Source organism: Ictalurus furcatus, chromosome 8 (assembly GCF_023375685.1).
Source record: "Ictalurus furcatus strain D&B chromosome 8, Billie_1.0, whole genome shotgun sequence".
Lineage (NCBI taxonomy): Eukaryota > Metazoa > Chordata > Actinopteri > Siluriformes > Ictaluridae > Ictalurus > Ictalurus furcatus.
In genome coordinates, this window is record NC_071262.1 from 22,231,882 (window position 1) to 22,253,323 (window position 21,442).

General features: G+C 42.4%; 2 protein-coding genes across 11 annotated transcripts in view; one reads left to right on the forward strand and one right to left on the reverse strand.

Annotated features, from left to right (window-relative positions):
• Positions 1-15,908, reverse strand: part of cep290 (centrosomal protein 290) — a 43,094-nt gene extending 27,186 nt beyond the window's left edge. For 6 of the 10 annotated variants that reach the window (XM_053631491.1, XM_053631489.1, XM_053631496.1 and 3 more), the window contains exons 1-15: positions 15,068-15,908; positions 14,544-14,621; positions 14,378-14,447; positions 14,244-14,290; positions 11,715-11,858; positions 10,002-10,055; positions 9,011-9,031; positions 8,708-8,854; positions 7,388-7,570; positions 7,077-7,166; positions 6,313-6,435; positions 4,242-4,365; positions 3,016-3,188; positions 1,871-2,033; positions 1,658-1,758 (exon numbers count right to left, since the gene is read on the reverse strand). In XM_053631491.1, the coding sequence (XP_053487466.1) occupies positions 1,658-1,758; positions 1,871-2,033; positions 3,016-3,188; positions 4,242-4,365; positions 6,313-6,435; positions 7,077-7,166; positions 7,388-7,570; positions 8,708-8,854; positions 9,011-9,031; positions 10,002-10,055; positions 11,715-11,858; positions 14,244-14,290; positions 14,378-14,447; positions 14,544-14,621; positions 15,068-15,160 (1,611 nt within the window). In that variant the 5' untranslated portion in view covers positions 15,161-15,908. Of the gene's footprint in view, positions 1-1,657; positions 1,759-1,870; positions 2,034-3,015; positions 3,189-4,241; positions 4,366-6,312; positions 6,436-7,068; positions 7,167-7,387; positions 7,571-8,707; positions 8,855-9,010; positions 9,032-10,001; positions 10,056-11,714; positions 11,859-14,243; positions 14,291-14,377; positions 14,448-14,543; positions 14,622-15,067 lie in introns of those variants that run through there. The other 4 variants (XM_053631495.1, XM_053631490.1, XM_053631498.1 and 1 more) reach the window with 4 other exon arrangements.
• Positions 15,909-16,459: 551 nt separating this feature from the next.
• tmtc3 (transmembrane O-mannosyltransferase targeting cadherins 3) overlaps positions 16,460-21,442 on the forward strand; it is a 46,188-nt gene continuing 41,205 nt past the window's right edge. The window contains exon 1 of the mRNA XM_053631499.1: positions 16,460-16,613. The gene's annotated coding sequence lies outside the window, so the exon portion shown is untranslated. The remainder of the gene's footprint in view (positions 16,614-21,442) is intronic.

Genomic DNA, 21,442 nt, shown 5'->3' on the forward strand with positions numbered 1-21,442 from the left:
GAATTGGAGTGATATGATAACATTTTATTGCATGTGTTCTGGACCACCTGCAAAACCACTGAAGATTGGGGAAGACCAAGGTACAGAGAATTACAATAAGTCCAGGTGTGATGTAATACATGCATGAATGACACTTCCCAAATCTTGAAAGGAAAGTGATGATTTAAGTCCGGAAATGACTCTCAACTGGTAAAAGCTGTTTTTAACAACTAAGCTAATTGATTTTTTTTTTTTTTATACAAAGCATAAACGTACATAAACGTATATACTGCCTGTACTTTCACTAAAAGACTAAAAATGGCGGCTTGACCTATTAGTGTAACCTTAAACACACAGTTTGAGCACATTTCTGCTGCGACTCTTTCCGCGGACACCATGCATGTGTTTGTATGGACGCTAAACTTTTTTTTAAGCCTCGTTTTCTACCAATTTGGTTATTTACCAATTCCTAACCACCAGGCAGCTCCCTGCTAAGGTGAAGAATTGCACGTGCAATCCTCTGAGACACGTGTTCTCAGAACAACTGCTCATGCTGCGTCACAAGTCAGCGCAATACACTCGGGAGGAAATTGCTATCTGCCCTCTTCCGCATACATGCACTCACAAAGACACCAATGGATGGCTGGTGGTGCTGTGATTGACAGGAGAGAAAGATTATGCCCCTCCCACTCAAACAGAATAGCCAATTTTGCTCTACTGGACTCCTGGAATTGTTGGGATTTGAACTTGTGATCTCTTGTCTACAAAGGGAAACATTTTCCGGTTGCACCAGTCAAGAGTTATCCATTTTTTTCCATTGGTTTAAGAGTTAAATGGTTACTTAATTAAAATAATAGTTTCCTAAGAACAACGATGGAGGATTTTTACTCAAAAAAGAATGAATTCAGAGTGCAACAACATCACATAGCCAGTTATTCCCTGTAATAAGAGAGAAGCAATAAAACCTGTGAGATGCAAGCTTTTAATAGCTATTTATTCTGAGTGTGTAGCTACTAAAATGAATTTTGGCAGTAATTCATGATTGAGACATTTAAGTTTACCAAAAATAATCTTCATAACTTGAGTTGCTCAAGTTATAATTGAGGTGTGGTTCTTGGTTTCAGACTAGTTGAATTTTGATTTTAGAGGCCTTTTTGAAGTCGAATGTTTTATAAATGGTAAATGGTCTGCACTTACATTGCACTTTTATCCAAAGTGCATGTGTCCGAGTGAATGAGACTGTGTCTCATTCACACATACACTCACACACCAATGGTAGGCACTAGCTTGCCACGCAAGGCACTAGCTTGCCATCGGGAGTAACTCTGGGTTCAGTGTCTTGCCCAAGGACACTTTGGCATGTGGAGTCATGTGGGCTGGGAATCGAACTGCCAACCCTACGATTAGTGGACAACCCGCACTACCACCTGAGCCACAGCCGCCCAAAGAAAACCACCTGGTTTTTTAAGAAACCAGGTCCATGCCAGCAGAAATATTTTATTACTAACCGAAGTAAACTTGCCTGGATGCTCAAATTCATGTATTTACAACAAAAATAAAACGCAAATTCTTACCAAGTTTGACTGGAATAGAGAATAGAAGATTTCCTCAGGAATTTAAACATATACTGTGGAAAGTTGGTGAACAGAAAATGGCAGTAAAAAGCTTTAAAGTTTACCTCCTTTAGCAGAACCTGGTTCTCCGCTCTGTACTGCCTTTGTTTTAACACCTTTGATCTCCTGAACTCGGTCAAATCCACTTCTTCTTTCTGATTTAAACCTAAAGGAAAATAAGCAGCGATATAAATCAGTGAGACTTTATGCTGAGAAGGCAAAAAGAAGAACTAATCTTCTGTCAACGAACATGTATATATAAACAGCATGTGACCGACCCAGGCGCCCTCTTAGCTCCTCGTTCTCGTCCAGAAGGTCGTTGATCTTCATCTCCAGTTGGTTTATTTCCCTGGTCATGGCTTCTATTTCTCGATCGCGGATTCTGACCTGGTTTTTGCTTTCTTTGATCTCGGCTACAGCAGCTACCAGCCCGTCAGTGCCCTGAAACACAACCGTGCATTTGCATACTGAGGAAAGAAATAGCTACTGACATTTTCCTTGGGGGGTTGTGGTATCATGTGCTAACAACAATAATAATAATAATAATAATAATAATAATAATGATAATAATGAACATAGGGTTTTTCTCCTATCAAATCTGGTCTGCAGCAGTACCTACCTGAAATAGAATATCAGCAAATCCAATATCTATCTAAAGCCAGTTTGCTAACTCATTTTTAATTCAGCTAAGAATAGTTTTATTTCTTTTGCTATTGTATGTTTTGTAGCTTGCTACAAAATTAGCTAGTTCACGAACAATAACCAGCTAATTAATGCAAATAAACTTATCTTTATCTAGTATTTTCTGTCTATAGCTACAACCCCAATTCTAAAGCTAGTACATTTTGTATATAGCTAGTATATATTTTGTGTATAGCTAGAATGTTTCATCTATAGCTAATACATTTTGTCTATAGTTAGTATATTTTTGTCTATAGATAGTACATTTTGTATATAGCTTGTATACTGTGTGTACCACTAGTATATTTTGTCAATAGTTAGTATATTTTTGTCTATAGCTAGTATATTTTGTCAACAGATAGTACATTTTGTATATAGTCACCAGGAGTTTCTGTATTAATGCTTCTACTACGCAGGTAACATAAACTCCCAAATAAATTACAAATGATACAAATCTATAGCTTAATTCACAAATACATTTGGCTGACAAATTCACAAAAGCGTTTTTACAAAAATCATTAACATTTAGGAATGATATGAATCGTATCTCATTAACTTCCCTATGGCAGAAAGAGGTTTTTCAGGTGTCATATACTACAGATGCAGTAAAAAGAGATTAGACTGAAATATAACTATAGCTCTTCTTTGAACTGGGTATGATGAGACGAGGTTTAAATAAGCTACATCACTGTAACAGAAAGTTGCTCCAAGGATTGAGGTGTTATGAGTCTGCTCAACTCACAGACTCGTAAAGCCGAATGCGGCTCAGGGTTTCGCTCAGCTCCTGGTCTTTGTGGTGGGCGTCGGATTCAGCGAGATGGGCGGAGCGTTCGGCCTGCTCTGCCCTCTGCTCTGCAACCTGCAGCTTTCCAATCAGCTCGTCCAGTTTCCTCTGCTGTGTGCTAGAGCCCGGACCTGTGAGGAACCATCCGCACAATGACATTAGCGTGGGGCTGGGACTGTATACCATCATCGCTGATAACAAAACCTTAAATAGTTATACGATAAGAACTACTGGTATAGACAATGTGACTAATTTAAAAAATAAACAAATAATAATAATAAAAAAAAGACAGAGTGACTATGATATACAGCTGTAATAGTGGGGAGAAACCCATAAGAAGACAACGGTGCCAATACATTAATCTTGGTCAAAAATTACAAGACTCTCTTTGACCAATCAGTGATCTGCACTATTTCTAGCTCCACCCAAATGTTCCTGTTCGGTACACATGGTACCTGAATAAAAATGGTGGCCACCTAACAACTCCACTGTTCCAGGTTCAAGCCTAAACTCAGGCTATTGTCTGTATGAAGTTTCCTCCTGGTTCTCCGGTTTTCTCCCATCGCCCAAAAACATCCCGGTTTTTACACTTCTTCACAGAAGGACTTCACAGTATGTATGTACAGTGTGTACAGTGGATTGGGCAGAAAATGTGAGATCGGGCCTGCTGCGCATTCTAGACACTACTGGTCTAGTGTGAAAATATTGAGTAGTATATAGTAATATGGTCTGGTCAAAATCTGATTCACGATAATTTGCAATTCGATTCTCAGAATATTTTGAAGAAAATTTGAATGAAGATAAATCGTGACTGAAAAGACTCCTTTTTTATTTGTGAATCATAAACAATGCACATTTTTGTCTGTATAAAACAAACTAAATTAAAACTGCTACAAAACAGAAGTTTAATCTTTTAAACAAAAATGTACTACAGGTCCGGCCAATCTTGAAAATAATTAAATACCCACAAAGTACGAATGAATAAACAAAGACCCGGGGAAAATGATTGACTGAAACAGAACGAGCTCCGTAGCAGCCTCCGGGGAGTCATTTTAACCGGAAATAGAGCTCCAAAGTCAGCTAAAATGACCTTCAAAAAACCACTATAAAAGAATCCCCAAATGAGTCATTGAGTTCTCAATAATGGCAAGCAATGATGAGAAAAAAGCTGTGTGATTTTACACCTTTATCTTTTTTAAGTGGTTTCTTGAGCTCCTCAATGAGCGAGGCATTCTTTTCCATTTCGCCTGTGTACTGCTCCACTCGCTCAGACAGCAGCTTGATCTGCTGGTCTCTCTCTTGCACCGCCTGTGGATAGCAAAACACACACACACATTTATTTCTTCAGCACAGTCAGTACAACTCAAAAAGATCATTATAATTTCTAAATTATAGAAAGAGACAGAAAAAAGAATAGCACTTTACAGATCAGTGATAAAAATGATAAATACCCCTAAAGTATGATTGAATAAACAAAGACCTGGGGAAAATGATCGACTGAAACATAATGAGCTCCGTTACTAGCGCCTGAGGTGTCATTTTAATTGGAAATAGGGCTCCAAAGTCGGCTAAAATGTTTTCCATGACCTCTTTTTCAGGCACTGTAGATCTCAGCGGCACTGGGCTGGTGTTGTTTCAAAGCTAGTGAAGCGCTTATTTTAGCTGTTATCATCTGGTTGTGTAAGCCCCACAACATGCATCTGTAACATCATAACAATTAGATAGCAGTTATGTAAGGAATAAAACACTTGGGGTTTTGCTGTTGTAGGAAAATAATCAACGACAGGATGGTTAGATCACACGGAGTTACCATAATGACCAAAAAGTTGATTATTTTCTTATAAAAGCAAATCATGAAGTGTTTATTACTCATATACCGCAGTATTCTAACATAAAAAAACTTATTAAACAACACTGAACTTTTTAATCCGTTTATAGTAACGTTAATTTAACGCTGTGGAATGTCCGCAAAAATTACACAGTCGTTCCCTCACCAGCCTTTCTTTTTTCTCTCTCCTGACATTAATTTTAAAACAATTAAAAGGTAGCTTGCCATGTTACAGAGAAACTGCAAAGCACAGAATCTTGAACTTAGTCACTGTTACAAAGCGCTAACGCTTTGTTAATTTGTTAATTAATAAAAAAAATAACCTGCACTCCTGTCAAAGCTGCTGTTATAGAAAATTCATCAACACCTCCTGACCAAACCAGAATCTTGAGTTTGACAGCAGTGTGGTATAATTTCTTTTTTTATAAATCATCGGCTACTTATAACTGATCTGCAAAGTGCACATTGTTGCAAATAACACAGTATAGGAGGGGAGTATAATTTAATAAAAATAAATAAAATCAATAAATAAATGAAGTTAAGGGGATAGAAGTGATAAAGGAGAACTCAAAGACAGCTACAAAGACGATCCAGGTCAAACAAAGGTACTTACAGCACACAGTTCATAAACGATCTGCGTCACGTAAGTATCAAGCCACAAAGGAAAAGAACAAAAAGCGTGAAAGTGTGAAATAACTGAAGAGGAAAGAAAACAACAGAAGATGGACAGACTTCCTGAACTACACAAACGCACACCAAGAAAGCGACAGAGTCGTTTTAGTCGGAGCCGAATGTACTGAGTGTGTACGATACGAGAGGAAAAACTACCACTCGGCTGTTTACATGCACACTCTCTTTGCATTGTAGGAAAAACCTTACATTTTCTCTCTTGATGTTGCTCAGTGTTGAACCCACTGTATTTAATCCCTTTCTAATCATCATCATCATCATCATATCATTTGTAAAGTGTTTAGAATTGACACTCCGTTGTAGCACTACTTAATCTTTTTCGGGTGAAAATCGTCCATCTGAACCGAAAGAAACGTTTGGACTATGTTAGGGCAAAAAATATTTTTTCAGTGACATCCCTAAAAAATATTGAACATATACTGAAAGATTTTATTTCACATTAATGAACTTGAAGGAAGCTGCATGAGAATCTTCACTCAAGATGAGATATTATTAATAATAATATTCTGTGATAAATGTCACTGGATATCGTGGCATATCGCGTATGTACCACTGTGTATAGAGTAGAAAATTGTCAAAAGTTGACCATGAAGAGTCTCCTCAGTCTGACACACGTATTTACTGCATGCACTTCCTGCTATTTAAATTCCAAACCATGAGCCATGTATGAGTTTCTTTCCCTAAAGCAGGTTTGGTGAACCCAAAGGCCCGTAACGTGACGATGATCTGCTCAGGACCTGCTGCAATGCGATGATGTTGCTTTTGTCTGAATCCATCTGAGCCACACGTAGCTTCTCTCTCAGGTCCCGAATCATCTGCTGGTACTCCAGGATTTCAGCATCTTTCCCTGATAACACACTCTATACACACACACACACACACACACACACACACACACACACACACACACACACTCATGTGAGGAATAGTTTCTACAGGCAGAAATCGCAAAATTCGCACAATTAATCTGTCAACATGTAGTTTCGCCCAAATGTGTTCTTTGAGATCTGCTGGCACGCACACACACGAAGGGAAAAACCAAACAGAAATATGTGTAAGTGTCAGACTCTCTTACTTTAAACAAGGATCATGTTCACACTGATTAATGTCGAGAGGAGATGAAATTTATCCTGATTACATGCTGCAGGGTCTTGCTTGGTCATGTGACATGATTAACGATGTGAAAACTGAAGCAACCATCATGCTGAACCACACACACACACACACACACACGTTTCAAAAGGAAACTTTCTGACTCTTATGCTTATGGTGTCTTGTAAATGGGAATGTGCAAGCTGTAATAATGCCGTTTTCCACCTCGACACGCTTGAAATGGGTGGGGAAAAAAACACCTCCACATTTTTATGAGCATGTAAAGCTCATAAAAAGCTAGTTTAACCGCACTTTTACAGTTACAGGCCTGAGTGGCTGCTGGTGCTGTTCCGCTTCAGTGAACTTCAAACATTCATGCAATATTTTGGACTGAAACATACATTCCTACCCTCCACTCTTCCACTTTAGCATTGACTGCAGCCATCACTGGATCGTCCTCCTCGGCCCGAGCCTGAATCTGCTGCGTCAGCTCTCTCACCTACACACACACACCCACACACACACACACACACACACACACACACACACACACACACACACCCACACCCACACAAATAATAGTCAAGGAAAAACAAACAATGAGCACAAATGATTTACGCAAGGCTTTTCCGTGACAGGTTGTAAATCCCACAGATGACTACACTCTAATTTATAGTGTAATTAAAAATAAAAAAAAACGAAGAAAGAAAGAAAAATAACCTGCAGCATGGCCTGGTCTCTCTCTCTCCTCAGCTGGTCCATGAATCTGTCTGTCTGCTGCACCGCCACTTTCATCTTGTTGTACTCGTCTGTCATCTTCTCCATCTCTCTCACAGACTCCTCCAGGTTCTTCTGCAGGTTCTCCAGCTCGCTCTTCAGCTGAGAGTTCTCGTCCTCAGAGCGCTGTGGAAATCAGAGTCGTGAGATACAAAATCGTTACCTGATACCTGATCTGTGCCGAATTATGGATTCTGATTGGTCGGAAGGTGTTGATTTGTTTTCTATAAGGGCAGCTCTGAAAGTAGTTCTGGCTATAAATCAAATCGCAGGTTTATATTAATGCGCTCGTTCTAATGTGTTATCGTTTCCATAGTAACAGCTCGTTCACAGAGATGTAAATGTAACTCTAAATCGTTAAAATATACAGTGTTTATTAATACAGTAAAATTGCAATTATAGGCAATTTGCTGTGGAGTTAACATTAACCATCACACCACCTCATCGTTAACTATTTTAAGACCTGAAATTTTGTAGCCTGAATTTGTGAGGTTCAAAAACAACGTATTGAAATACTACCTGACGAATAATGAAGATGGTATTTTAACAACTGAATATTTTGGAACTGTATTTTAAGAAGGTGAATATGTATAAATTGAATTTTGAATGCTGGCATTTTGTTTTCAATCAAAATATTAAAAAAACCCAATGAATTAGAGAAGGAAACTAATTTTCCTTGATTTGTGTCAAATTGCTGGGCAGAAAAATTCAAGTACTGTCATTGCGATATGTTTTTATTCAATTTATGTAATTCAACATGCCATTTTGCCTTGAGGACATTTGGCACTATTATACTTCCAGACCTACCCACCTTTGGTGCTTGGCCCCCTAATAATCCCACAGTGAAGTGAATTATCAGATCAACTATACATCTATACACCTAACCTTTTATTATATATAAACTTTACAAAGTCTACACATCTGTTAGAACTACATAATGTTTGCTTTTCCCCTCCCATTTTCTCCCTAATTTGGTCTTGACCCAATCGCCACCTATCAACCAGCTCTCCCCTATCAATCAGGGAGAGTGAAGGCATTAAGGCTAACACGTGTGTCATCCGAGACACGTGAAGTGAAGCCACCCAACCGCATCTTTTGCTGCTCATGCTGAGTCACAGTGCACCGTAACACACTCGGAGGAAAGTGCTATCGGCCATCTTCCTCATACATGAGCTCACAGACGCCCAGATAATTGCTGTGATTGACAGCAGCGAGAGAGTGTATTCCCCTCCCACTCAGACAGCACGGCCCATTTTGGCTGACCTGCCAGTTCTCCCAGTACTGGTCGGCCTGCTGGTTGGCTTTGTTGAGTTTCTTCTGAGCCTCAGTCCTCTCGTCTCGGCTCTGGTGCGAGTCCTTCTGCTCCAGCTCCTTCCTGTAGAACTCGACATCCTGCTGGAGCTGCTCGTTCTGCAGACGGGGTGGGGGGAGGGGGGAGGGAAGAGAAGCAGCATGTGTGTTCTGAAGATAAATCAGATTCCTGTTACGAAGCTCTGTGTGTGTGTGTGTGTGTGTGTGTGTGTGTGTGGGGTTAGCCTTGGTTCAACTCAATCTTGTGTTTCTTACCTTCTTTTTAAGCTGCTTTATCTTGCAGGTATAACCAAAGAGAGCAAAAGGGGGAAAAAGAAAGCAAAGGATGTGTAGGAGAACGAAAAGAAAAGAGACATGATCAAACAAAAACAGAGATGAAACTTAATGAGTTGGATTAAAGATGGAGATGAAGTGGTAGAAACGACCCATGACCAAAGCACCAGTCACATCATATATCCTGCTAATGTTCCACAAACACAATTAGATGCATCTCGTCTTTTTTCCCCCCACTAACTGCTTTCTAAACATCATTTATAAACTCCAGATTTTTCCGTTTTTTTGATAAGCACGTTTTTTTCCCAGGCTATTATTTGGAATTCTGGACATGTGACACATTTTAATCAGTCATATCATAGGTCAAGTTAAAAAAAAATAATCATTCAGTGTCGGTCGCTTCTTGACATCTGTGGTTTATGATGAGTACAATATTGGTGAAAGATCAACACTCGGGACATGCGATGCACATTCTTTAGTTTTCGAACATGTTCCGAACCGTGACTTGATGTGGTTCTTGTGTGAGATGGCACACGTGTGTCGTTGTTATTAAAAACAGAAAAAAAACAGGAAGAGGTGTTATGGTTTGACATTTTCACAGTATGATACGCTAGTTTAAAAATATCATGCTTTTGCGACTATTATTAATTGTTCAATAAAAAAAAGACAATCTCTGCATATATAATAAAAGCCAAAATGAAACAAAATATCTTATTAGACAAATATTTTTGAGAAGTGCTGAGGTAACGGTCTGATCATACACCGTGACAACATCCTGACTAATTCAGGAAATAAATCCAGGATTAGGATTAGGCCTACTTTGTGATTATTTTCCCTTCTCTCATGCACATTATGTTTCACTCTTTCAGTAACTCAGAGTAAATGTCTTTATAACATAGGAATGTATTCACTGTTACATGCTTGTGGACAGGAATGTGTGTGTGTGTGTGTGTGTGTGTGTGTGTGTGTGTACCTCTCTTTTCATCCTTCTGTTCTCATCTTCAGCCTCCTCCGCTCGCCGTGACAGCTAGTGCATTCAAATTACATTCAATTAAACAATAATATTCCTCCACTTACTGCACATAACAGACAGACAGACAGATAGATGGACAGAGAGAGAGAGAGAGAGACAGACAGAGATGGAGACAGAGGTTTATAAAAAAAAAAAAAACTTTGTTAAATATAGGTGTGCAACAATTATTGGCACCCCTATGAATTTGTATGAGAAAAATATATTTGAAGTATATTCCCATTGATATTTTGCATTTTTTTTTTTTTTTTTTAAGTACACCTGGTTGACTTGGAACAGGAAATTGTTCAATCATGACTTCCTGTTTTCCAGGGGTATAAATATGAAGTGACACATAGGCCAAATTCCCTTAGTCATTCATAACAATGGGTTAGACCAAGGAATATTGCTGTGATACACGGCAAAAGGTTGTTGAGCTTCACAAAATGGGAAGTGGCTTTAAGAAAATAGCACAAGCATTGAAAATGCCCATTTCCACCATCAGGGTAATAATTAAGAAGTTCCAGTCAACTGGAAATGTTATGAATCAACCTGGAATTGGACGTGTGTCTATATTGTCTCAACGCACTGTGAAGAGGATGGCTCGAGTGGCCAAAAAATCTCCAAGGATCACAGCTAGAGAACTGCAGAAGTTAGTTGCGTCTTGGGGTCAGAAAGTCTCCAAAACTACAATCTGAAGTCACCTACATCATCACAAGCTGTTTGGAAGGTTATCAAGAAAAAGGCCTCTACTCTCATTCAAAAACAAACTCAAGCATCTTCAGTTTGCCTGACACTACTGGAACTTCAAATGGGATCGGGTTCTATGGTCAGATGAAACCAAAATAGAGCTTTTTTGGTAATAAACACAGAGGTGGTTTTGGCGCACACAGAGAGGTAGCCATATGGAAAAGTAGCTCATGCCCACGGTTAAATATGGTGGAGGCTCTTTAATGCTTTGGGGCTGTTTTTCCTGCCAGTAAGACTGGACATTTTGTTAGGATACATGGCATCATGGACTCTATCAAATATCAACAGATATTAAATGAAAACCTGACTGCCTCTGCCAGAAAGATTAAAATGGACCGTGGTTGGATCTTCCAGCAGGACAATGATCCAAATACATACATTAAAATCAACAAAACCACAAAATCAAGGTCCTGCCATGGCCATCCCAGTCCCCTGACTTGAAAACCATAGATAACGTGGTGAACAGAATAGGAGAGTCCACCAGCATGGACCTTGAAATTTGAAGGAACTGGAGAGATTCTGTATGGAGGAATAGTCTCAGATTCATTGCCATGTATTCCTCAACCTCATCAGGCATTATAGTAGAAGACTCGGCTGTTATTTTGGCAAAGGGAGGTAACGAAATGTATTGACTAAAAGGGTGCCAATAATTGTTGCACACCTATATTTTACAAAGATATATATTTTTATAAACCTGTGTTTTGTTCGCAATAGGCACAGACAGACAAACAGAGCAAATAGATGCACAGATAATTGGACAGGCAGACAGTCAGGTAGAGAGATAGACATACAAATAGACAGTTGGAAAGACAGATAGATGAACAGAGAAACAGACAGGCATACAGTATATATGATCAACTCTTAAGTGACTTATATAAAACCAAATGTTTATCTGTTGATCTCAAAAGTTTTTCTGTCAGGGTGTACCTCCTCGTTGCTTTTCCTCTCTTTATCCATGTCCTTCTCCAGCTGGACCAACTCCTTATCCTTCTGCTCCAACTGACTCTCCATCTGGCGGATTTCATCCCGGAGGAAGCGTGTGTCTCTCCCCCCTGCAGAGCGCTGCGCAATCTGCACAAGCGCATCGTTACTCAAATACAACGCAATGACAATCTGTCCTCAAACACCTTTACATCTCTACACTCCATCTTCAGAGCTTTAAGGTCAGAAGTCCAGCGTGTCACATGTGCTGATAAAGTGACACTTTTATGGTGTACAAAACAGACATCAGCTCGCAGTCCTATGGGATTAGCATGCTAATCTGAACAATCAGTCAAGTGGTAAAGTGGGTGTCCGAGAGCTAAGCGGCCATTTTGGATTAGATATCAGGGTCAAATAAAAAAAAGTTATAAAAAGATAAAATCACAATACTTACAATATCTCAGAAAAGTGTATCATGGCAATTTATCGCAATATCAATATTATATCTCTGTATTGCTCAGGGTCGGTTGGCATAATCGCATCTGACAAAAATCCAGTGTTTCAGGTTGGTACTGGATTGTTGCAACACTAGTGTTTTCAAGTGAAGGCATAGCTTTCATCCTTCCTGTAATCTTTAGGAGGTTGGGCTTAGGAGCTGAAGTCTTACCTAACATTGCTGAGAAAAAAAAAAGAAAGACTGTAGTTGTCCAACATGACTGCACTTGTAGCGTTACAGTGTTCAGCTACATGAAGTTTTATTCATGTTTATAGGGTAGAGTAACCAACACATTTTTAACACAGAAATAGCTAAATGAGGGCGCACAGTGGCTTAGTGGTTAGCACGTTCGCCTCACACCTCCAGGGTTGGGGGGTCGATTCCTGCCTCTGCCCTGCGTGTGCGGAGTTTGCATATTCTCCCTGTGCTATGGGGGTTTCCTCCTGGTACTCTGGTTTCCTCCCCTAGTCCAAAGACATACACGGTAGGTTGATTGGCATGTCCAAAGTGTTCGTAGTGTATGAATAGGTGTGTGAATGTGTGTGTGATTTTGCCCTGATGGATTGGCACCCCATCCAGGGTGTACTCTGCCTTGTTCCCCCTGCTCCCTGGGATAGGCTCCAGGTTCCCCGTGACCCAGTAGGATAAGCGGTATAGAAAATGGATGGATGGAATAAATAAATGAACTATTACACCACTTGCATATGCTAAAACAGTTATTAAATAAATTCACATTTGGCCAATCTTACATTTCCTTAAACACTATTTGCAACTCTGAGAGGGGATTTTTTTTTTTACCGATGGAATATTTAGTGAGTCAACTCGCCAATATCGCTTTATTTATGACCATAATTACACAGACACTGGACAAATAAACATAGATTTCTTCCTGTTTGTTTAATAGCTCTGTACTAAGTTCCTACAGCTACAGCGCTAAGAACTGGTTCAAGTCCAAGGACTAGCTACACAACACCCACACCACCTACAATCCTTCAACACATCTTCCTATTCATTCTTCTTCAGTAACCACTTTATCCTGTATTTATAAATATTTACATATGCAGTGGTGCTTGAACAGTTGTGAACTCTTTAGACTTTTCTATATTTCTGCATAAATATGCCCTACAACATCATCATATTTTCATAGAGGTTCACATACTTTTGCCACTCACAGATATATAATATTGGATCATTTTCCTTAATAAATAAACATATAATAAGTATAACATGTTTGTCCCATTTGTTTAATTGGGTTCTCGTTACTTTTACTTTTTTCTACTTTTAGAACTTGTGTGAAAATATGATGATGTTTTAGATCATATTTATGCAGAAATATAGAACGTTCTAAAAGGTTCTCAAACTTTCAAGCACCACTGTGTATAGATTGATGCACAGATGGATGGATGGATAGACAGACAGACAGATAGATGGATAGCTAGATAGAAGGATGGATAACTAGATAGATGGACAGATAATTTGTTAGATGGATGGATAGACAGACAGACAGACAGACAGTTTATTATATGGATGGATAGACAGATAGGCAGACAGAGATAGATAACTAGAGAGATGGATAGGCAGATGGATAATTTGTTAGATGGATGGACAGACAGACAGACAGCTAGTTTGTTAGATGGATAGTCTCTATGTTAGATAGTTTCTATGTTAAGTGTCTTCAGGTAATAGGCAAAATTTGGGCCAGCAACAGATAGGCAGACAGATAGACAGATAACTAGATAGACAGATAGATGGATGGACAGACAGATAGACAGACAGATACATAGATATAGAGACAGACTGATAGATGGATAGACAGATAGATAATTTGTTAGACAGATGGATAGACAGATAGGCAGACAGCTAGATAGATAGACAGAGACAGACTGATAGATGGATAGACAGATAGATAATTTGTTAGATGGATGGATAGACAGATAGGCAGACAGCTAGATAGATAGATAGATAGAGACAGACTGATAGATGGGTAGATGATTGATGAATAGAGGAAATTTTCCCTGTAGCCATGTTCGTGTGCTTACCTCCAGGTCCGTTTTCAGCTCAGCTATCTCCTCTTTCAGTTGTGATTCTGTTTAATGACAAAATGACGAGACCAGTTTATAAACCAGTGATGCAGTCTAGGTTTTAAACTCACCTGACAGCAACGCAGACCTACCCATCCTAGCTTGCTCAGCGCCGGCCTTTTCCACAATTTCGTAGGCGCAGGTCGCTTCCTCCAACTTCAGCTGTGAACAAGCAGAAGTCTTAGACTTGCCTAAAATGGCTTTTTGAATGAGCTAAAACTTTTTAGAAAAAAAAAAAAAACAGTTGAAGTGTCATACCTTGAGTAAGGTCTGTGAGATTCTGAACAGCTGTGCTACTTTCTTCAACTCGCTCTCCTTCAGGTCTTTTGGGTAAATCTATAGAAGTAAGCACACATGAATTCAATCATCTACTTATATCAGGGTGCCAATAATTTTGAACCTAGTGTATTACTTTAAAGCAAGGCAGCACACGTGAATACAGTAGTTTTTCTTCTTCTAAACAACGGATATCACAACCAGTCTTTGCTAGCTGATATTCTTATTTTACTGATAATTCTTATTTTGACTGATAATCAAGGAATTTCAGTTATAACATTTTACACTTCTTTACTTTTTACTCATGGTATTCCTACACATGGACAATCCATTGATATGTTTTTAAACGATTTTTTTTTTTTTTTTACATGAAATGGTTAAGATAATACTACACATAACACACTGCATGTGTTGTGGAAACGATTACATTTATTCATTTAGCAGACGCTTTTATCCAAAACGACTTACAAATGAGAAAATACAAGCAAAATTAGAGGTCTCAGTACCTTCAAAAGCATATCGCAGATCTTCTCCTCATCATCTCCCAAATTGTCAGGGTCAACCCTCATCAGGAAGGTCCAGTCTGCAGCTGGAGGCATCTTGCTCTTGTTCTGGTGTGTCAGATCTGTACACTTGATGCTCAGGTGCAGTAAAATGTAACAGTTAACACGGGAAAATGTGTTGCAGCAAAATTCTTGAGCAAAGTACTGCAGCTAAATTGAAATAAAAACTCATTCTGCTGCTCCAATCTGCTCTATTGGAGGCTGTACCATGCATTACAGCGTTAAATACATGTAGGAATTTATGTGCATGGCGTTTCAGAGACTAATAGACAAAATGTAAAGGGTATTTAATGAAAAAGCAAGAAAAATCTATTTAAAATATGAAACAATGAGCCCGTTAACTACTTCTCCTAGCTCAGCAGAGCTAAATAACAGAAACAAAGTTAGCACAAATGGCTACATTTCTCGTTGAAAACGTTCACGTGCCCACAAAACGGGTTAAATATCTAAAAATGTCTTTAATTAAAAAAAGAAAGCTAACGCATTAATATACTACCAAAGATAACAAACACGACTTCATCAGTTGTTAGCCAACTAGCTGGTTCAAACGGTCCATTTTCTAAGGTTGCTAAGCTACCACTGAATACAGTCGTATTCCTCTTGGCCCGAGTCGTGAATTGATTTTTTACGACACTGTCGTAAAATTGTTAACGAATCCTTCTTTGAAACCTTTCTTTCTTTCCCATTTATTTTATTGTTGTTCATTTAATTAATCTCATTGACTAGAAACCGGCTTACTTATATTTTAGCTACGGGTTTATACAATTTGATACAATTAATGAAAATCAAGTACAGATCTTTTATTTCTGTTCATTGCTTTGTTTTTAAGGAGGGATGATTTGTGTCAGTGTAATGTGTTATTTCCTTTTTAAAAGAAAGAAAACATCAAGTTTACGTTTATTAAAGGAGAAAAAAATGACTACATCATTACATTGTGGATAGATAGACGAATGGATGGGTGGACTGATGGATAGATGGATTAATAGATTAAATAAGGATCTGCATTTATAGATGACATTTAGCCATTATTACTATATGATTTATCATATATGAAAGTGCGTTCATATGTTTATGAGTTTTTAGGAACCCAAACTAAAATGTACATCAGTATTTTGAACAATAAAAGTACACAGGTTTTGCCAGAAATGTTTTTTTAACGACAGTACCAAAACAAACGTGCTAGAAGGCACAATTTATGTTGATACTTTTCATAAATCGTATAAAAAATATTATTATTATTATTATTTAAATTCCCAGCTGTTAACCATGAAGCGCTATGTTAGTATACATCATGAATCAGCGGTCGGCGCGCATGCGCAGAGCTTGTGCACATGGCGGAGCTCGCGCTCTGTGACCCGGATGCTATTTTCACGGTCAGCGAGCTACTTCTCGAGCTGCTGTTATCAAATAAAAGGTGTTCGTTTGCTGGAAATACACGCGCTTACACACATAAAATACACCCAGACGCGTTTCTCAAAACCATGCCAAGGTGAGTGCGTGCTGTTAAATCCAACTTTATACAAACAGTCAAGTTAAAAAACAAAACAAAATGTCGTTCACCGGTCCTAGCTGATACAATAGCTGGTATAACGGTGGGCTGAATCCCAACTAACTCCCTACTCCCTTTATACGTCCACTCTGTCTTATGGGATGTGAAAATGGTTTGTACACTTTACGGAGTGCTCTAAGGAGCAATTTGGGATTCAACGTGTATTTGTGCTTCTTGCTAGTTTGGGTGGTGATGGTGTTAAAACAGGTGTGTGTGCTCGGATTAAACAGCTAGGGCGAGTTTACAGATTTGTAAATAAACCGACGCACTTGCATTTTTTATTGTAATTATTACTAAAAATCTGCCTGTCATCTCCTTTATGTATACACATTACATACATTAGACATGCATCTCCTTATAGGGCAGCGTATAGGGTGTCAAAACTATTGTTTCTTTATTCTGTAGTGCAGTATATTATTTTGATTGCATCTGTTTTTTATACAATGATCCAGTTTTTTTTTCTACACCTTACACAGTGTCATGTCCCAGTCATGTCCTCACTTCTAGATTTGCAGACTAAGCACAACTGAAAGCTTCATGTGTTAGTTTATCTACTCTGAAAGTTACTAGGTGCTTGCTTTGCCTTTTAATATTTATTACAGATGAAACAGCACACGTTCTTGGTCATTTGTTATGTTTTGGAGGAGTTTCAGTGATTTAAAAATATATATATTTTAATGTTGATGTTGCTGGCAAAGATGATTTTCTTTGAGATATAGTCACAAGGCGGGGTGGTAGAGGCACTCCACTTTCATGTTGTGCCAGTCACACCACCCCGAAGTGCATTAGTTTTCTATAGTGGTATAGTCCAAACTGTATTATTCTGCTTATACCACAGACATTTGCCAATGATTACAATGTTTAATTGTTTAGTGGATGAGAAGTTGCACATTTTAATGCTTTATAGTAAGATTTAATGTTAAGGAATATCTGAGAGACAAGTTAGTTCCTGTTCTCACTTACATTATAATGGAATAAGCCTATTATATTGTGTGCTCTAGCAGATGTATTATACAAGACATTTGGTTTGTGCAACCTTAAAAGAAGATGGACGCTAAACTCTCTTGGATATAAAACTTAAAAAAACACCACAGCATTGAGGAGACTGGAATCTGGATTTGACCACTCTGTTTTAGGACCAGTGTTTACAATAAACTTAAAGGTTTTGAGAATAAAGTCATAATGTTTCAAGGAAAAAGTCATAACGTTTCGGGTGGGGGGGAAGGGGGGGGGGGTCTCAATGTTTCGGGTGGGGGGGAAGGGGGGGGGGGTCTCAATGTTTCGGGTGGGGGGGAAGGGGGGGGGGTCTCAATGTTTCTACGGGGGGGGAAGTCGTAATGTTTCGGCGGGGGAGGGGGGGGAAGAGTCGCCATGTCTCGGCGGGGGAGGGGGGGAGAAGAGTCGCGGCGATGTCTCGGGGGGGGAGAAGAGTCGCGGCGATGTCTCGGGGGGGGGGAGAAGAGTCGCGGCGATGTCTCGGGGGGGGGAGAAGAGTCGCGGCGATGTCTCGGGGGGGGGGAGAAGAGTCGCGGCGATGTCTCGGGGGGGGAGAAGAGTCGCGGCGATGTCTCGGGGGGGGAGAAGAGTCGCGGCGATGTCTCGGGGGGGGGAGAAGAGTCGCGGCGATGTCTCGGGGGGGGGAAGAGTCGCGGCGATGTCTCGGGGGGGGGGAAGAGTCGCGGCGATGTCTCGGGGGGGGGGAAGAGTCGCGGCGATGTCTCGGGGGGGGGGAGAAGAGTCGCGGCGATGTCTCGGGGGGGGGGAGAAGAGTCGCGGCGATGTCTCGGGGGGGGAGAAGAGTCGCGGCGATGTCTCGGGGGGGGAGAAGAGTCGCGGCGATGTCTCGGGGGGGGAGAAGAGTCGCGGCGATGTCTCGGGGGGGGGAGAAGAGTCGCGGCGATGTCTCGGGGGGGGGAAGAGTCGCGGCGATGTCTCGGGGGGGGGGAAGAGTCGCGGCGATGTCTCGGGGGGGGGAAGAGTCGCGGCGATGTCTCGGGGGGGGGGGAAGAGTCGCGGCGATGTCTCGGGGGGGGGGAAGAGTCGCGGCGATGTCTCGGGGGGGGGGAAGAGTCGCGGCGATGTCTCGGGGGGGGGGAAGAGTCGCGGCGATGTCTCGGGGGGGGGAAGAGTCGCGGCGATGTCTCGGGGGGGGGAAGAGTCGCGGCGATGTCTCGGGGGGGGGAAGAGTCGCGGCGATGTCTCGGGGGGGGGAAGAGTCGCGGCGATGTCTCGGGGGGGGGAAGAGTCGCGGCGATGTCTCGGGGGGGGAAGAGTCGCGGCGATGTCTCGGGGGGGGGAGAAGAGTCGCGGCGATGTCTCGGGGGGGGGGGGAGAAGAGTCGCGGCGATGTCTCGGGGGGGGGGGAGAAGAGTCGCGGCGATGTCTCGGGGGGGGGGGAGAAGAGTCGCGGCGATGTCTCGGGGGGGGGGGGAGAAGAGTCGCGGCGATGTCTCGGGGGGGGGGGAGAAGAGTCGCGGCGATGTCTCGGGGGGGGGGAGAAGAGTCGCGGCGATGTCTCGGGGGGGGGAGAAGAGTCGCGGCGATGTCTCGGGGGGGGGAGAAGAGTCGCGGCGATGTCTCGGGGGGGGGAGAAGAGTCGCGGCGATGTCTCGGGGGGGGGAGAAGAGTCGCGGCGATGTCTCGGGGGGGGGAGAAGAGTCGCGGCGATGTCTCGGGGGGGGGGGGGGAGAAGAGTCGCGGCGATGTCTCGGGGGGGGGGAGAAGAGTCGCGGCGATGTCTCGGGGGGGGGGGGAGAAGAGTCGCGGCGATGTCTCGGGGGGGGGGGAGAAGAGTCGCGGCGATGTCTCGGGGGGGGGGGGGAGAAGAGTCGCGGCGATGTCTCGGGGGGGGGGGGGAGAAGAGTCGCGGCGATGTCTCGGGGGGGGGGGGGGAGAAGAGTCGCGGCGATGTCTCGGGGGGGGGGGAGAAGAGTCGCGGCGATGTCTCGGGGGGGGGGGGGAGAAGAGTCGCGGCGATGTCTCGGGGGGGGGGAGAAGAGTCGCGGCGATGTCTCGGGGGGGGGGGAGAAGAGTCGCGGCGATGTCTCGGGGGGAGAGTCGCGGCGATGTCTCGGGGGGGGCGAAAGTCGCCATGTCTCGGCGGGGAGGGGGGGAAAAGTCGCCATGTCTCGGCGGGGAGGGGGGGAAAAGTCGCCATGTCTCGGCGGGGAGGGGGGGAAAAGTCGCCATGTCTCGGCGGGGAAAAGTCGCCATGTCTCGGGGGGAAGAGTCGCCATGTCTCGGGGGGAAGAGTCGCGATGTCTCGGGGGGGGGGGGAAGAGTCGCGGCGATGTCTCGGGGGGGCGAAAGTCGCCATGTCTCGGCGGGGAGGGGGGGAAAAGTCGCCATGTCTCGGCGGGGAGGGGGGGAAAAGTCGCCATGTCTCGGCGTGGAAAAGTCGCCATGTCTCGGCGGGGAAAAGTCGCCATGTCTCGGGGGGAAGAGTCGCGATGTCTCGGGGGGGGGGGGAAGAGTCGCGGCGATGTCTCGGGGGGGGGGGGGGAGAAGAGTCGCGGCGATGTCTCGGGGGGGGCGAAAGTCGCCATGTCTCGGCGGGGAGGGGGGGAAAAGTCGCCATGTCTCGGCGGGGAGGGGGGGAGAAAAGTCGCCATGTCTCGGCGGGGAGGGGGGGAAAAGTCGCCATGTCTCGGCGGGGAGGGGGGGAAAAGTCGCCATGTCTCGGCGGGGAGGGGGGAAAAGTCGCCGCGGGGAGGGGGGGAAAAGTCGCCATGTCTCGGGGGGAAGAGTCGCCATGTCTCGGGGGGAAGAGTCGCGATGTCTCGGAGGGGGGAGTCGCGATGTCTCGGGGGGAAAAGTCGCGATGTCTCGGGGGGAAAAGTCGCGATGTCTCCGGGGGAAAAGTCGCGATGTCTCGGCGGAGGGGGGGGGAAGGTCGCGATGTTTCGGGTGGGGGAACGAGGCGTACTGTTTCGAGGGGGGGCGTAATGTTTTGAGGAGATATTGGAACATGGACTCGCCATTAGGCTCATGTTTTATAGTATGCAACACGTTGCGAACTCGATGTCGAGTGTATTGGAGTTTTGATGATTGTTCTCGTTGAACTGAGATTTCTTTTTCAATAAAAGAGACAATAACTTCACCAAATCCTCAACGCTTCCACATTTTGATTCTGCTCTGATGAGTATATACCGAAATGGCATCGTAGTATTTTGAAAAAGTCACTGATGTGATTCGGGTCAGATCACGCACCATGACTGTGTAATGTGTGCGTTTTTATTAGAGATGCACCTAAATTTCTCAGCCGATACCGATAACCGATTACTCAGAGTGATTTCAGCCGATACCGATAACGAATACCGATAGTTCTGCCTTTTATGCCTTCTTTTAAATTAATAATAATTAATTACACAATTCTGAAAGAAATGCAAATATAAACTTTATTCTCTCCATTTCAACAAGTTGTTTCACAGTAACTGGTCTCATAAACAGAAAACACTTTACTCAAATTAACAGTAACACGTGAACTCAATCCTGAAGATTAAAGTAAGATTTCTTAATTTATTGAATGTGATTAATTCATATTAACAGAATTAATTGACTGAATTATAAAAAAAAAACCTCCTGTTAGTCTCACATTCACTCACCACAAACTAAAGCATTTCTACTCCATCATTGAACATCAAACTGGTAATATATAATATCAACTTTTTTTTATATATAGTAACATGAACTGGATATGAAATATACTACTCTACACATATTTTTTTCTGTGATATAATTTTTTGTCAACTCATCTTCATTTAAATCTT